Source organism: Gambusia affinis, linkage group LG16, assembly GCF_019740435.1.
Source record: "Gambusia affinis linkage group LG16, SWU_Gaff_1.0, whole genome shotgun sequence".
Taxonomy (NCBI): domain Eukaryota; kingdom Metazoa; phylum Chordata; class Actinopteri; order Cyprinodontiformes; family Poeciliidae; genus Gambusia; species Gambusia affinis.
The window spans coordinates 16261378-16278798 of record NC_057883.1 but is presented as its reverse complement, the minus strand read 5'-3'; the positions used below and the strand labels follow the sequence as shown (position 1 = coordinate 16278798).

The 17421-nt window shown below is 35.6% G+C and overlaps 2 protein-coding genes across 7 annotated transcripts in view; both read right to left on the bottom strand.

Annotated features, from left to right (window-relative positions):
- LOC122846328 (pleckstrin homology domain-containing family G member 3) overlaps positions 1-2553 on the bottom strand; it is a 36840-nt gene extending 34287 nt beyond the window's left edge. For 2 of the 5 annotated variants that reach the window (XM_044143214.1, XM_044143218.1), the window contains exon 1: positions 98-241. In XM_044143214.1, coding sequence (XP_043999149.1) covers positions 98-207 — 110 coding nt within the window. In that variant the 5' untranslated portion in view covers positions 208-241. Of the gene's footprint in view, positions 1-97; positions 242-2358 lie in introns of those variants that run through there. The other 3 variants (XM_044143216.1, XM_044143217.1, XM_044143215.1) reach the window with 3 other exon arrangements.
- A 2397-nt stretch (positions 2554-4950) lies between these two features.
- Positions 4951-14441, bottom strand: spint1a (serine peptidase inhibitor, Kunitz type 1 a). 2 transcript variants are annotated; one of them, XM_044141860.1, is made up of 11 exons: positions 14350-14441; positions 13645-14261; positions 11991-12154; positions 11709-11850; positions 8782-8949; positions 7615-7647; positions 7274-7405; positions 7091-7141; positions 6757-6927; positions 6485-6544; positions 4951-5991 (listed from the first exon to the last, which is right to left on the bottom strand). In XM_044141860.1, exons 2-11 carry the CDS (start codon positions 14042-14044, stop codon positions 5864-5866), a joined length of 1449 nt encoding a protein of 482 aa, XP_043997795.1. In that variant the 5' UTR covers positions 14045-14261; positions 14350-14441; the 3' UTR covers positions 4951-5863. The 2 variants fall into 2 exon arrangements, with proteins under 2 accessions (XP_043997795.1, XP_043997794.1); XM_044141859.1 differs by having other exon boundaries at positions 13645-14412.
- Between the last annotated feature and the right edge of the window lie 2980 nt (positions 14442-17421).

The following is a 17421-nucleotide window of genomic DNA, read 5'->3' as shown; positions in this document are numbered from 1 at the left end:
TTTTAATGGGAGAATAATGGTTTCCCACTGCTGTGAACAAGGAAAAATAGCACTTTCCTCTTCTCTTAGAAAAATATCCAATAAAAAACACAAATACCTGGCATGTGAGGTTAGAAAATGCCATCTGTGTGAGCATGTCACAACTGAAGATTTCAAACTCCTTAAAATTATGAGCGGTAGAGATCCAGAAGGCAAGAGGTCCTCCATTAATGCCCTGCACAGTTTGGACAGGGGAGAGGGCAGGACTGCTGGGTAAAATTAGACATGTCTTCAAATAGAACTGGAGTGTACCAGTTTAAAGGTACATCACGCCACATTTGAAGGCACTAAGCTATTATGTGACTGTCTAAAACAAAGCTAGACCTTCAAGGTTTCAGGGATGTAAAATGACACATAGATCCTCCATGCTTTATTTCAGAGAAACATTGGAAGGTTGTGTTTAAAGCTGCTTTCTAGACTTTTCTGTTAAATCAATGAAACTCACTTCAGATTGCCATTATTAGTTTATTTGTTTTGATGTTTTGTTGTAAATCATTATTCCACCAGGATAAAAATCTACTTACATGCCTCTGGTTACATCAAATTAGGCATAAAGCCACTCAGACTTCCCTTGAATGTCATTTGTGTAATTTTTTTTTGTTTATTCCTCTTTATTCATCCGTTTTTAAACAACTTCCTCCTACAAAAAGGTTCTTACTTATTGTGTTTGGTTGTTGCAAAATGTTTGAGCCATGGTAAAGTCTTTGCATTTAGTGTACACACTAAATAGACTTCAGACAATTCTGGTTACAAAATAAAAACACAAATGATGGAAGCTGTTTGTAACAAAAATTAAAGCCATCTGGAACAAAACAAACACTTTGAAATGTATAAAATCTTTCTAAAATTGATCTTCCATCCTATTGTTTACATATTTCAACTGATCAGCTCGAATCGTGTGCCTTTTGTGATGTCATCAACCCAAAGGCACACAAAACAGAATTAGTAGCTTTCTTCTGTCTTCTTTTTTAATTCTCTAAAACCTTAACTTTCAGTGAAATCCTGCAATGCAATATCCAGCTGTTAAAAACACACATCCCTGAATAATTTCTTTAAATTATGTGTAAAGGCTGCAGAGTATCCCTAGCTGCAGATAGTTCAAGAGGTCTGCTGCAAGTGTGCCTCAGTACCAAACAAGTTCAGGACAAAGAAAGAGGATCTGTTGCAAGGTTTTAAAATTATAAGGTCTCCATAGAAGTAACCGCCCTCACATTCTGTAACTCTGTTGATTTTATCACAGCTAGCTCTTCCAGCGCTGTGGAAGAAGTAACCAAAGGCCAACTCTGAGATCCAAGACACACTTGTGCAGCTTCCTGTCTGGACCACCTATTCAAATGCTCTGCTCAGGCAACATTTGTAAGAAATGATGTTGAGACGTTATTGTGTGAGAGGTCAAATGGGGTCAAAGAAGCACAAGATGGAGCTTTTCAGCAGTAATTGATTGATTTTTGTCCCCATTCTTCTTCAGCTGCTGGTTGGGGAGAACTTCTGACCTAAAAGTGAGCTTAATATTTGACTGTCTCAGTGGGGTGCTCATTAGAAATAACAATACGGTTTGCAAAGGGAAGAGTGTGTGCACCATGGGGGAGGAGTGGGATGCAGGAGAGCAGGAAATAGCACTGGGATTCAGATTTGTCTAACTTCTGTAATAAAGAGGATAAAATACACCCTGCAGCATCAGTCCATAGTCCATTCAAGTGAGAGTGTTTTGTCAGAAAGACAAACAGAACTTATCTGACTGAAACTCCAGGGCACTGCTTCTGTACAGCTTGAAAGCTATAAAATTATATGAAGCAGAAAGTACGATTTCAAGTAAAGTAGTCACAAAAGAGGGATTCATCATCATCATCATCATCATAATGGCGAATTCAATAGTCTAAACGGAATTTACAACTGCAAACTAATTCAAATGGATGCATTCCGATCATTTGTAATACTGATTTTGTAATATTAAAAAATCAGTATTGCTGACTTCCAGCATGATGGTTTTAAAACATGCTCACGCGAGTTTAAACAAACGAGTAAAAAAAAACTAAACAAAAAAAACTAAGAGAATGAAACGGAAATGTTCAAATAACACCGTAGAGATACAGCAGCTAAACCTAAACAAAATGCATAATTTCAGCTTGTTTAACAAACAATAACGTTAATTCAGATGAGACTGGGAAAAGTTTGTCAGTATAGATTACGTACCGAATATCCCAACTTCTTATCTTCCAGCGACTTAAAACTCCTTGTTAAAGTTTTGTCTCTCTGCTAGCTCACTACACGAAATAATCAACTTAATTCAATAGTTTCTTCTTTTTACGTGATACATGCCTCTCAGAGACAAACATCCCAGAGAAAATCCGACTGTAAAACACACCAGTGCTGCATCTTTGAAGAACTGCGAAGGAACTGCCTTTGCTGCTGCTGCTTTCACTGCCTCCCGGAAATATTCAAACAGCGCTTTACGACAGCGAAAAACATGGCACTGAGTCAGAGTGACTCCAGCTGCAAAAGATAACGTTTGCTCTTCCGAGCACGTCTGCCGTCAAAATGTCCTAATTTTGCAATTAGATGTTGTTATTATAGTTTGGTGCATATTTTTGGTAATTCTCATCGGAAACCAGTAGGGAAAAAACAACAGGAGCCAAAAAATAAATAAATAGGCACAGCATTTTTATTGTAATCTGAAAGAATAATAAAAAAATAAGATAATGTTTTAATTTACACATTTAAAATATTAATCTATAATTACAGAGAAAGAGAAATGAAAATCTATTGATTATTTAACTCTATTAATTCTATTCAAAAACTATTTACTGTGAGGGAACACATAATCTGTGTATAGCAATCTGTTGCTTTTAGCTAACATTATTAAAACCAGATAGCATGATCACTTAAAGTCCAAAGCTCAAACCTGAAGCCTAAACACATTTAAATTGGGTTTAATGTCGTTATCAAAGACAAAGTTCTGACACCCATGTAAATGGAATACAGTGGCACAAATGACACAATTAGTTATCAGAACTTGTTCTTGGTGGCATAAAAAACTGAAACTGACTGAATAGTTTTATAACTCGGATGGAATTGGAATGTATATGCTCAATATTGAATGTCTATACAATTGGACTGAATTTCTGGATATCTATTGGATCAAACTTTTTTGTAAAGTGCTGCACTTTGATCCACAACCAAGTTTGTTTTGTTGTTTCTACATGGTATCAGTATCATCATTTTGTTAATTTTTATACGAGTTTGCACAATACATGCTGGATAATAAAAGCATCCCTAAAACACATCAAAACATGACTATCCAAATTATATTTATGGACCCCTCTTTTTTAAATGGGGGTGCTAAAGGGATAGCTGCAGTTTTGAAGGTACCTTATTTAAATCCTTTATGTCTTTTGCTTGCAATGATTCTAGTAAAAAAAAAAAAATGCCATGACATTGAAAAAAATATTACTGGTGAAACAGTGTTCATTCGTAAGATTTTACACTGAAACACGTTGAAGTTGAACAGAGCTGTGTCGCCATCTTCTGGTGAGTCAGGTGAAGAAATGTCTGAACTGATATATTTTTTTTAAATTTAGTTTTGCCTGCGTGCTGTTAGAAAAGAAACAAATATAACAGAATGGATCACACTCTGCAATTACTATAATAATCATTATGATCAGTATCAATAGTAGTAGATGCAGTAGTAGTGTTATTATTGAATTTCCAATATAGCCTATGTATTGAAATTTATACAAAGTGCACTCTTATATCCATATCCCATAATTACTTATTACTGTGTTGAAATTTTTGTTATTCTTGTATAATATAATATAATGAATAGTCTCTTGCTCATGCATATGTTAATGTTTCTATTTCTGATCAATGTGTACTGTAATGTGCCTACTTTAAGTAAATAATAGTTTCAGTCCAACTACTACTTGAAAACATTTTCCATTAAAAGCAACAGCTTGTTATTCCATGGTATGGCTTAAAGGAAGCATAAAAGGGATAGTTCAAATTTTAAAACTGAGGTTCTGCAAAAGACTTGATACATGCTATGAGCAGCAGATGAATTGGTGTCTTCATTTAGTATAAATCCAGATAAGTTTCAGAAGAAGTCCACAGTGAACGTGACCAGTTTATGTGAACACTTTTTAAAAAATCAACCTTTAATTTGTTGGAAGATTTGAATAAGCGACTTTTTTAACAGAAGTAGGACAATAAAAAGAAAATAGAGGGAGAAAATGCTACACCATCAATGATCTGATCAGCTGAAATGTAATAAAAACATATTATGAAAAGCAGTTTCAGTCAGAGTAACTGCCTAACAAAAGCTACACTTGTGAAATGACTCCTATGTTTTTGTTTTACTGAAATGATATTGATCTATAACCAATTTCTTTGAAATGGAAAAAAGCTCTGTAAAAACGTTGGAAGAGAATACCAACATTTATTGGAATTGTTAAGGGGATTTTACTTCAAACGTTTTGTGAAGACGTTCCAATTGTGGAAATAACCTGAGTAGTTACACAGGTTTTTTGGTCTTTAATAAATGTGAATGATCATCTTTTTGTAGATTCCTACATAAAATGGTTTTTCATAACATTTTTTTCACAAAATTTGGGTCCCCAAACATCATTGATAAACTCTTGAGGTGTCAGTGGTCTTCTATCACTATCCTTAATTACCCAGATGAGAACAGTGATTAAGCTGTTAAGAAAATGTCCATTTAATAAAGAAAACGATTTAAAGGTTCATAAGACAGGATTGTTGTTCTATGAAAACTTAGCTTAACCAGTTAAGTTTTTGAAACCGTTTTAGGAAGGCATAAGTAAGATTAAGTCCAGGCCTTAATAAATAAAAGATAAAAAGCAAAAATGACAACTGTGTAAGATGCATATTTCTAAAAATAATTTCAAAAATAACAAATTTGGTTTAAACGTTTTTATTTAAGACACAGATCATGACATAAGTAAAGCTAAAGCAGTCTATATCAAATTATATCTCCAAATGTATCAGATAATTAAAATATTTAATAGTGAAGTTAAACATGAATCTTATGAAAAAAACTGAAGCGTAAAAGAAAAATTGATAAAAGTTCTTCTAAGAAAATATTTTTTTAAACCCAAGATTATGTACAACAGTTTGCATGTGGGTGAAATTCAATGGAATGTAACAACAATGTGTAAAATAAGGTTAAAGTAAGAAACCTGCAAGAAACAAAACATGTTCATGTCAAAAGTGTACATATAAACGAGATCTCCTGGGTTTGGTTGAAAGGAGTTTTGCTTTCAAATGTACAATAAACAGTAAAAGTTGTTAAATTAGAACTGATACAAAATGAAAGGAGGAAAACATCAAATATTGCATTCTAATGGGAGGGTTTCTTCTGATGCTCTGCCATGATGTTCTGATCCAGGGGTGCCCAAAGTGGGTCCTCGAGGGCCGGCATCCTGCATGTTTAAGTTCTCTCCATGGTTTAACGCACCTGGATCCAATGATGGCTCGATAGAAGGCCTAAGAAGAACACTGACAATGCTGAAAAGGTTGTTACTACCACCAGGGAGAGAACTGAAATATACAGGCCCCCGAGGACCCACTTTGGGCACCCCTGTATCCTTCCCACTTAACCTCATCTTACAGATTCCTGTGTCAATTTATTCCAGTAGCATGCAGCACTTAAAGCAACACTTCACATTTCTTCAAAGACTTTCTGCTTTTTGAATTCATCCTCTTCAAAACATATCTACATACAGACTTAATTAGAAGAAAAAACAAGTCTTCCTGCACTTCCAAACACAGAGTCTTTGTGATAAAGCATTTAGAAGAGAGTAAGATGGTTTCACAGAGGTTTGCTGCTAGTAGACACCAGGGAGTGGCTGGGCTGTCTGTTCTTCAGCCAGCAGTACCCCAGGATGGCAAGGACAATGGCGATTGCTATACCCAGGACAATAGCAATGGCAATAATACCTGTCCAATAATGACAAACATTTTGGTTAAAACAGATAAACTTATGGATACTCAATGCAACTTGAACTGGAAAATTGAGCTGAATAAACTTTGACCTTTGACAGAAAAACTGAAATACATTTTCATAGTTAAGTCACAGAGAAGACAAATTACAGGTAAAAAAATAAAAATTTTAAACTGGCGTCGTGACTATTCTGAAATAATTTCAAACCAAATGGGATTTTACATATATGGACTGAAACTATACAGACAAACTGAACTAAAGTCATTGCAAGTCATTTGTGTTATTGTACTTGTTTTACTCAAAATATGTCAAAAAATTGCTAAGCTTCCTGCATTTAGTCTCCCTTGTAGAGGGGGTATATAAAACATAATATATACTAAAGACTTTGTGGTTCAACACATTAATTATATTTTATGCAAATCATTCCAGTAATGTGTCCTCTATAGGTTAACTTAGTTTAACACTATTAAGGGGTGGGGGGTTGTTTACTTGTATTGGAGTCGGTCTCTTGTTTCTCAGCTTTGTTCTGTTTGTCAAACATATCTTCTTCTGTAATAAAAGAAAAACATATGCATTACACATTCTAAAAATAGACAAGGCAATGTCAAAACTTGAATATATTCCATATTTGTTGATTAATAAGAGCACATGATAACAAATCAGAGGTCTAAAGAGGCAGAAATAACATAGTTTTGCATCTACAGTAATTCTTTGAGTCATGTATAAATGGCCAATCCAACTTCAAATAAAAACAAACTCACCTGTCACACCATTACATTCTTGCATACATTGTTGCTGAGATTCAAATCTGTTCTCGTTTCCGTCACAGCCTCCGTAATTGAAGCGGGTGCAACTCTGCGACCGGGGATCATAGTACCACTTTGTAAAGCTATCCCTGCAAGTTCCTGTTTCTGGCTCATCCGTACAGTGCACTGTAATTAATAAAAATTAAAAAGTACAAAAATGATAAGGTCTATGATTTCAAAACAGAGGACTAAAGCCTGTATCTGTGATATATAAAGAGTATATTCAGGAAGAAGGAAGGGAAGTGAATTAGAAGGCAGAAATCAAAAGGAAATGGAAAATTCAAACCACCTCTTTTTCCAGCCAACTTAAGGTCCAACAGAGTACGAAAGTTGCTTTGAACTGATAAACAAACAGGACATAATTAATGTTAACATTAATTCTAATATGGCATCTAAAACATGTTGTAATCAAACCATTTAATTAAATTAGTCAAATGAGAACTAGGTCTGGTTTGCATGGAAAAGCTCATACAGTCATAGCAGTTCTTCTCGTCTGATCCATCCGTGCATTGTGCCGTTTCATCGCACTTCAGTCCTCTATCCACACAGCAACCATTATCACACTTGAATTGATCAGCGGTACATGGAGCTCCACACTTTTCTCCTGTGGCACAGACACAACAGATAATAATCAGCTGGGCCATATTATAATTCTGCAAATAGAAGCATGCACTGATACAAGTGAAAGCAAAAAACTAAGGCATTCATTGACCACACAGACAATAAAAACTCTGTGAATATTAAAATGTCTAATTGTGCATTTACGTTTCTTCTTTATCAAAATACCTGCTAAAATAAAGTGCTAGTTTTTACCTGCAATATGCAGACCTCGCCCAGATGGACCACCTTTATCAAAAAGAAAGAAAACCAAGGAAAAATTATTGCTTGCTGCAAACAATAACTCTGCTTAGCAAACATTGAGAGAGTCATTCTTGATCAGGTATTTAGAGAAATATAGGGTATGCAATGTCTGTCTGCATGAAATAAGAGGTTGTTTTGGTTAGTCTAAAAGGTCAATCAAAATGCATTTTAAGAGACCATAAAGCTGGAGTATATAACTTCTATTAAAAATATAGTATTTTACATATTTGTTGAAACAGGCCGCTGATGATAGCAGATAATGGTTTTCCTCCAATGACATGCTGTTTTTCCGCCATTAGCACATTTAGCTGTGAGTACACTTTGTTGATTGACAATGCTAAGACCTTCCTCCTGGCTCTGATTGGTTATTTTCGGCCGAGATGACATCGGAGTGGTGAATTTCTTCAGACAGCAGCAATAGCTCAAGGAGGAGGTGGTGGAAATCTAACTTTTCACAGTCTCCTAACATACTGTCATATGGTGACAGTTTTAACAAATATTTTTTTTTTTTATATTTATTTGTAAAAGTTACCTACTGAACCTTTAAAGAACAACAGTCCTTACAATTTAAAGTTCAGATCTGGTAAGTTCAAGTCTCTAAAATATGCTATTTGCACTGAGATTATAATAATTTAATGACTTGTGAAGGCTATGGGTTACCCTAGTTTGCATCAAAGTAAAAAAAAAAAAAAAAAAAAAAAAAAGTAAAAACTATATGAAAAAAGAAAGAAACTATGCATCATAACATTCCATAATATTTTAGACAATTCAATCAACTTCTGACATCCAATTTCATATTCAGATTATGAGAAGATTAACTGTTTCTTGGATCAGTCTTCAATCAAGAAGTGGGTTGGTTCAAGCATTATTTAATATTTACTTGTAACTGGTTACCCTTTTTAACTCACAAAACTGTTTAATATTTTATTTCTATATTTATGGTCATCCATGCAACCAACAAGGAAAAACCTACAGTATTTGCAACTAAGAAACCTATTACTTAGTTACTACATTACCAAGTAATCAGCTTTATAATAGGGAAAAAGCTGATTTAAAATTTTAAAAAAGTCAGTTAAAAAAACAAAAAAAATAAATAAACAAAAAAAAAATAAAAACTACCTGTGCCATGACAGGCTTTCTTGCATTCGTCCTCCTTAATGTAGTTGTTCTTATTCTCCAGGCAACCCCCAAAGATGAACTCCTCACACTTCTCAGAGGCAGCGTTGTAATGCCAGCGTTTGAATGAACCACGGCACGGACCAACTTTCTTTGGAACCATGCAGTGGTCTGGAAGGACAACATATAAAGACTTAGGATAAAGACTAAAACACACACACATTGTTGACAAACTGCATGAAACCCCCAATCATCTAATTTTACTCACAAAAATCAAGAACTTTGTAAACAGGTACATGTCAATTTGAATATTATAAAAATAAAAACAAAAACAGATTTCTTTGTAATTTATATCATAAAATCAAACCTCTGAAAAAGGTTAACATTCAGTAACATATTTCTGTAAATTATGTAATAAGAACACAAAATTCCATCTTTAAGAAAATGTTAAAATTAGTTTTAATATAGAATTTATGCAACAGTCAATTTAATAATTTATATAATCATGGAGAGAACTATTGTCTTGAGAGTTGCCCAGCAGACAGCCACACCGTCCAAAAGGAGGCTGAATCACAATGTTAAAGAAGATGGCCCAGCATTCCAATGGAATGTAGTGTGGATGGAAAATACATTGTAAAAAGTGTGCATATGCAACAGGGATAAGTGCCATTTCAAAGATTTTGAGGAAATTCACAAGGCATACGCTGTCAATTTCCTTTCCAGCAGAACCAGAAAATGAGGACCTCACTCTGATTTTGACAAGTGAAATATTGAATGGATGAAAGCCATTATTGTCACTGAACTGAAGCAGCTCAGTAAAAACTAGGAGGCAACTCCAAATGGTGGTAAAAAGGTTAAAATAATAATAAAATAAACATACAAATTTTCAAGAGAACAAAGAGCTGCTACACTTATGCATGCCACCATCGTGTACACACACATTTAGACAAACTTGAGATTATGTATATATTAGTGCTGTCAGTCAATTAAAAATGCATTCAGATTAATCACACTCTAGCTCTATGATTAATCACAATGCCTAACATTGTAAGATTGAAAAATAAATATAAAACTCAGTCATGGTTCTTGCAGGTATGGTGCCCTGAGAAAGCTCCTTTCTCTGTTGCACTCCAACTACCTAAAATGCATTTTTATTTGTAGCAGAAAGCTTTTAGTTCTCTGGTGACCCACCCCTTTCAGATGTCGTTCTGGGTGACTGTCTAATAACCCATATCAAAAATGCCACTTTATGCACATTTTAAAAAAATGTTTAAGAAAATGTTTTATTGTCTAAACCCCGTCTGAAGATTCAAAGTTTTTATATTCAGAAAGGTTTATAAGACGTCTTTTAGTTTTAAATGTCAATTTAGAATATCCCTCTCCATTCATTTTCTATGGAACATGGGCGTTGAGGTGACTGTGTGTGTTTTCTGTGTGTATCAAATCGGCAGAATAATTGCACTTTTAGAGGCTATTCTAATTTGTAAAGATTTGCCTGAGTTTATTTTTTTGTCCCTTAATGTCACATTGTCAGGGAGATGAAAATGAAAACGGCAAGAGGTTAGGCTAATGTGATTAACCCACATTTTTCTAGAACAAGGCACCAGACATGGGGCTCATTTCCTTCAAAGTTTCTACCAAGTTCCCGTTTTAATATTATGTAACCGCTAGACATGCACTAAAGCAAAAAAAAAAAAAAATAATAATAATGAAGTGGTGTGTTCTGAAAACAAAAGAATGTTGAGAAAAGCCGATTTGGGTAATCTCACTGAAGTTAATGATACACTCTCTGCATCAGCATTCATTTAAAGAGCAGCTTTTGTAACACATTTCAGAGAAATGTCACCACAAAAAATGATTTAAACAATCAAGATTTTCCACTAAGCTACTGAAAAACTATTAATAGGTAACTGAGCTTCAGTGTGGGTGGGACATTTCTAGTACTTATAAAGTCAATAGAATTTTGAGAGTTAAGACTCCTGTTCACTTTTATTCAATTCACACAGCAACAATGATAAAAGTCTTGTTGTGCAACAACCTGAAACCAGATAGGCAAGTTTTCTTGAGTTGGGGGTGGAGAGATGGTATCAGGGGAGCAGTAGAAAAAAACCAAAAAACAAACACTGACTGTAATACTGCGTTCTATTTTCTCAACAGAACCCATTTCAAAGTAAGTAATCTGGATTATTCAGTTATTCCAGGCTAAAGGTGGCATGCTTTCCTGTACAATGTCAGTTTACTGTGTAATTATCTAAACAGTCACGTTCTTATCTCTACTTCCTTATTGTGTGTGAGCATGTCTCAACACATTTGCTTCCAACTAACATATGAGCCTTCAGCCCACAGAAGCATGCAAAGAACCAGAAAAACGGAAAAATCAAGCTGATGGGAAATTATCTATCTATCTTGGCACAAACAATAAAAGCTATGGCTAAAAAAATTTGAAAAATCCAAGTGGAAAAGTTTGAGAAATCAGAGTTGTTTAGAAGTGCCACAGCGATTTCAACGGAAAAAGCGAGGTAAGACAAGAGGAATGCCTGAACAGACACTAACACCAACCGAAACTCTGGAGGTTAGTTCCTTATATATATTCTAAATTGTGTCCTGCTCTCAAGTCGTCAGTGAGGTCTTATTAGTAACTACATCTCCTAAGCACTTGTTCCCATTTATCACTATTCTAAAAGCAAACTTTTTCATCATTTCCTCTTTTTTTTTTAAGCACATGCGTGCCATAGAGCTCTTTCTCTGGATTGTATAAATAAAAATATTTAAATGTCATCCATAATTTAAATGGGTAATACTTTCTAAAAATGTATCTATTAAACAGTTCCATTTCATACGTTGGTACAGAACAAGCAAACTACAGAGTTACAAAATTGTCAAAGGAGAAAAAAAAACAATGATCCATTTTATTGAGAGGAGACACTCACGCTCTGACTCCTCAGGGGTCAGGACCAGGACGTTGATCGTAGTGCTGTCTGACTGACCAGCAGTGTCCGTGACTGTCAGTTTAAACGTGTACTTTCCAGAAGTTAGATTGGACACAGTGATCTGATCAGGAAAACTTGTATCCTGCAAAAATAAGGAGGACAATACTGAGTTACTCAATTACGGCCTCAGCAGTGTTGTTAAAATGAGGTACAGGGGACAGTTTGCAAAACTGAAAATTAAGTTGGCAATAACAGGTCGGAAATTAAAGTTGCTTTTCTTACCTCAATGATCGCATATGGGTAAACGGTAACCATGGTCCATTTGAAGGTTAAAGTCTGCACATTTTCATCTCTGCTCTGGAAGCCACTGAGTGTCACACTCTCCTTAGGCTGGGCCACTATGTCATGACCTGCAATGGCCACTGGCGGAGAGTCCTTTTTTTCTTCTTGGATATAAAATACATAATTGAAGATGACATCAGTTGGATCACCGGAAAGCAATTATGAATAAGCAGAGGGAAAAAAAGACCATGACATTCTCAGCAACTTCTCACTTCCAGAAGTGTGTGAACATAAAAAACTGAGACATTCTGATCTAAATCTGTTGTCCTCATAAACAGAGCTGGTAGGGAAAGGAGCTATTCCAGTTTGGAGAGTGGACATTTTTTGCATTTTCTTCAGACTTATTTTGACTTGGACAAAAAAAATAGTTCTTCAAGTCTTTTGAAAGCAATATTTCCAATATTTCCTATCCTGATTTTTCTCAAAATTTATACTGAAGTGGAACAATGTAGAATTTGGATGAGTGACAGAAAAATGCATTTTTATCCATTGCAATCTCAATGGATAAAATCTCAATCTGGATATAAAAAAGCATTTTTTTCTTTTCCCAATGAAAAAATGTATTTCACTGAGACTAATGAAATACAGTACACACAGAAAACATACAATCTATGTCACTGCACATCCATAAATACAAGGAAAGCTTGCTCGGGACTCATCTGTCAGATAAGTTATGCAAATTTGGGCAGTAACATCACAGGATGAAGCACTGACCCTTATAAGCAACTTTAGCAGACCAAGATGTCAGAGTGAAAAAAAAAATAGGACAACCAAACTTTTATTCTTCTTTTTAAAACAACAACCGTAATTCAAATATCTGTCATGCTATAACAAACTCAAAAAAATAAAAGAAAACATGTGTCCACTTTTTGCTTGTAAAATGCATGCTTCACCCTGTGACATCTGGATAATTTGATTTTCAACATTCACACAAAAAAGTATTTTTATTTTCGTTTCTTTCTTTCTTTTTTTCCAAATATTTTCATTTGGAATCAAAACAAAATCGACCCATTCTGAAGGATTTTGTTTTCAAATGAAAAATTCCTAATCTTGGCTGGATGGAAGAATCATTTAGAGGAGTCAAAATGGATGAGAAGACATTTAAACTAGATTTTTATATTCAACATAATAATAAAAGACAACTGAAACGCACAAACATTCGGAATATTCCACACCTCCTCTTGCCTTGTGTGATGTACTTCGCCCCCTGACGTCACTCATGTTCACAATGCAGTAAATTTGTTACTTCTATTCAATTAAAAATAACTCAATAATTAAATTTGTTTTTGCCATAGCTCTGGGCCAATGGCTGAGGGCAAGAGGCTCTCCTGTAATACTTGCTCCTGTTTAGGACAGCACCTACACAAGATGGTTGCTTAATCAGCTGCCTGGATAAGAACACCAAAACCATCTGATAACTTATTCAGCTTTCTTTGCAGGTGATGTTTTAAAATTACAGTTATACATGAAAATGTAATTATGTTTTTACTCATTTAACAATCGAACAATTGGTTTATTATTGCAAAAGACAATCATCAAAGCATGTCCCAGTGCTAAAGTATTTCGGTAGTATTTGACGGAGGTTTACACTTACCTGTAGTACCATCGTGTCTGATGAGTTCCTTGGAGAGAGACTTCAGGACGTAACTGAAATATCCTGACTTCTTGACAAAGCGGCAGGCGTTTATCTTGTTGTATAAGCAGTCAAACAAATAGCAGATTTTAATGGTGTCCTCGCCTTGTTTCTCCATCAGAGCGACGTTGCACCTCGGGTCCTTACAGCAGGACACTACGCAGTCCATGTAACTCCCCACTTTCGGCGACGAGAGAAACGTGGCCCCTTCATTCACCGATTCATTGGCATTGAGCATAAAGTTCTCTTTACCTCTATCGAATTTGGACATGCAGGTCTCGGCAGTGCTCTGGCCAGCGGTGAGGTGTAAAAAGCCAACTAAGAAGAGCGCTGCGAAGTGGCATCCAAAAAGTAAATTCATTCTAATTGTCTCCTCGAAGTTCCCAGTCAGTTAAAAGCAGAAGTTGTGTGAAAGAAATCTTAAGTCAAATTGAGAAGAAAAAGTGTCAGTCTTATTTAAAAAGGTGGGTTCTTTCCGCACAAGGAGTGAAACACAAGCTTTCCGTCCTCCAAACGTAGTCCTCACGAAAGTGACTGAAGAATTACTTCCTGGTAGTCAAATCCAGGTACCCTTAGCGCTTCCACAGAATAATAAAAAAGGAACACACATGAAACTCTGATGTCGACTCAAACCGGAGCATTGACAACATTTCTCAGATGACTCACCTGAGAAACAACAGGAAGTGAAATTCCACTCCCGATGCCACTCCCTTCTGACTGAAGCTACGACAACGAAAAGGTGAGTGTGTAAACAAAACAGCGACTGACCAACACCAGTGCTTTTCCAGTTTCACCCCCACTATTTGGTAAACAAGGCAGTCAGGGGAAAATAGAACTAGTGAAATATTGATACAAGAGTTATTAAAGTTGGGTAAACGAAATGTAATTAGTGAAACCAGACACTTAAAAGCTATTATTTGTTTTTTCTATTTGAAATATGACTTTTAACATATCGCCATTTTTACATTTTTTTGTCTTTTTCTTATGTTGTGTTGTCTGACAAAAACTCCACAGTGGCACATCATGCAGTTTAGTCCAGAGTCCAGACCCAAATTACATCTGGACTACTCCTTTCATATCTTGGCCCAGTTATGATTACCAAGGTTGTTTTTATTTGGTAAACCCCAGCAATGGTAGATTATTTTTAGTATTTTATTCAAATTCATACTGAAATGACTTCATTTTCAAACAATGTGGAAATGGCCAGATGAATATGCCTTTGTTGCGTTAAATCACATTTGAGTTTAATGGAGCCACACCTGTTTATGTATTTAAGGTAACGCCTTAAACCCTGCTTTCTTGTATGACATCATGAAAAAATGAAAACAAATCAGACAAGGAACTGTAAACCTCGCCAAATCTGGTTCATCCTTCGGTATAATTTCAAAATGTCCAACAGTATTAATTAATCAATTAATTAATCAGTTTCAACAATTATATGCAATTGTAAACATCACTGCTCCTACTGCACAGGAAGGACATAGGTTGTTTGACCCAGAGACAAACAATGAATAAAGTCCTGGACTGAAAGGCCATTCAGAAAGAAAGAAGCTGTTTCTCCATAAGCAACACAAAAAGCCATACTACAGTTTGTAAATAAACTCTGAGATGAAGACCTTAAGTTTTGGAGATATTAAGGTCTCCAAAAATTAACACATCATTTTCAGTGTTAAGGAACTGAAAATGATGTGTTTAGTGTAACGACTACCGCAATATTTTGAGCAAAAAGAGGGAAGCAGCAGCCTCTGTACAGCCAAAAAGGTCAGCTCTTTATGAATCATTCAAAAATACAAAGAAGCCTAGCTGGTTTTTGTATATTCCAGACAGAGTAGCTCTTTAAAGTGTATCACCTTGCACTTTGTTAAAGGCAGGCTGCATGTCACAAAAGCCTATTGTTTTTCCGTCAACCTAGGTTGCACCTCTATAAAACTGACCATATGTAGCAGACCTTAAATGTGTCATCTATTTTAGTTAAAGTTTTCACCATATGGTATCTGAAATTTACTTTAGAAATGCTGCCATCCCCATCATTCACAGTGATACAAGCATCCCCATTTTTTTCTCTATGTAACTGTGGTCAGTATGACCAAGCAGTTCCACTTCAGTTTCATCAGACAACAGGACATGTCTCTCTTGAAATACAGACTTCTTCCTCACTGAGGGGCCTTTCGGACTGTGTTGGTACAGGTTATGTTTCACTGTGATGTCACTGAATTACCAGCACAATTCTCTTCATATTATCTTGGATGATTTCTTTTGACTTTCTCTTTGTGTCAAACAAAAAAGCAATGTGTTTAATGTGTAGCCTTACAACTTATATCGACAGGTGTGCCTCCAATTAACTGAAATGTGTCAGCTAACCTATCAGAAATTTGTGAAGGAAACCTAAATAGTTTGACCCATAAACTTTTGGGTTATGGGTGAACCAGAATTACTGTTTAAAAGACAAACATCCTGGATACTGACCAAATGCATGTACTTTAAAAATTTTAGAATTGCCTCACAAACTCACTTTTTATGACTTTTATTACTTTAGAAATACCTGTTCAGTCGCTTGTTAACAAAATAGTATTCAGCTCATCACAAGACAGTAAAATGCAGCTAGAGGTATTGAAGACAACTTGTTGAAGTTTAAACACTATTCATCTCTGAGATGTATGTCCACATACATGTATGTCTGATGTATGTGGTTATTCACCATATCACAGAGCTTTAATAAATTGGCTGAGTGTGTTTTACAATGTTAAACCCCTTTATGATCCATTTAATCTGATTGGACATTTCAGGTTCTCCGTCCTTTATCCAGCAGGTGGCAGTGTTATTCCATCAACAGCTAAAGACATTTTTAAGGGTGAACAACTTGTTTATTTGGAAAACCTGCTTTTTTAGCTAATTCTGTTTGAAATTCAATGCAGTGTTTGTTGTATAATTTATATTCCCATTACTCTTAACCCTGCTTTGATAAGTGTAGTGATACTAAGCTTGTTTATGAGATTAGTCACCGGTCTCTGGTTTGAGATGAGTCATGTAGCCACATGTAAGTAGTGGCAGAGGATCTGCTGCTTACCTCTGTAACATTTGCAACCATAAAGGCTGGCCTCCTTTATGATGAAATATAGATTTCCTGTTTCAAAGACTTGCTCTAATTCCTAGTTATAGCTAAACTAAGTCAGAGCAAACTCAAATGTGGTATGCATGGACTTAACTGGGCTTTGACGGTGAAAGTCTACCCACTTTAGCCACACAGTGAGGCAGCTTGTTAACTTTAACTGCTTGTTGATTTTTTTCTCATCGTAATGAGCCACCAAGCCAGGTCAGAGGTGAGAAAGTCTAACATGGGTCTCTTCTGGTGTTTTATTATAACCAGCCTCCCCATGCAGAATCAAGAAAACCAGTATGGGATGAATGAATGTGTTTGCTTGGAAAGGTGAGTCACTAGAAGCACTTAATAATTCAGTATTTGTAACAGACGGTGCATCAGAGAGTGAACACCAGCAGCTATGAATGATGGATACTCAAAAAAAGCCCAAATACCCATTATTCATGTTGCGATGTGATCTCAGGACACTCTGGTGTCTCTTATCTGCCTTATCTCTTGTGCACTGACTCTTTGCAGGTAGATGTTTGACCCTGCAGTTGTGTGCTCTTTTGGCTTTACAATGTTAATTTCAGGAACTGGGTTTGACATTTGGCTCTAATTTGGCACCCATGAGTACCTAACTCTTCCCCATGCATTAT

Excerpts from the sequence above, each read along its gene's own strand:
- spint1a (XM_044141860.1), bottom strand. The coding sequence starts at position 14,044 with ATGAATTTACTTTTTGGATGCCACTTCGCAGCGCTCTTCTTAGTTGGC. Across the intron at positions 11,851-11,990 it reads ACCCATATGCGATCATTGAG|GATACAAGTTTTCCTGATCA; the intron begins GTAAGAAAAGCA and ends TTATTTTTGCAG. Across the intron at positions 6,545-6,756 it reads AGAATGTAATGGTGTGACAG|AAGAAGATATGTTTGACAAA; the intron begins GTGAGTTTGTTT and ends CTTTTATTACAG.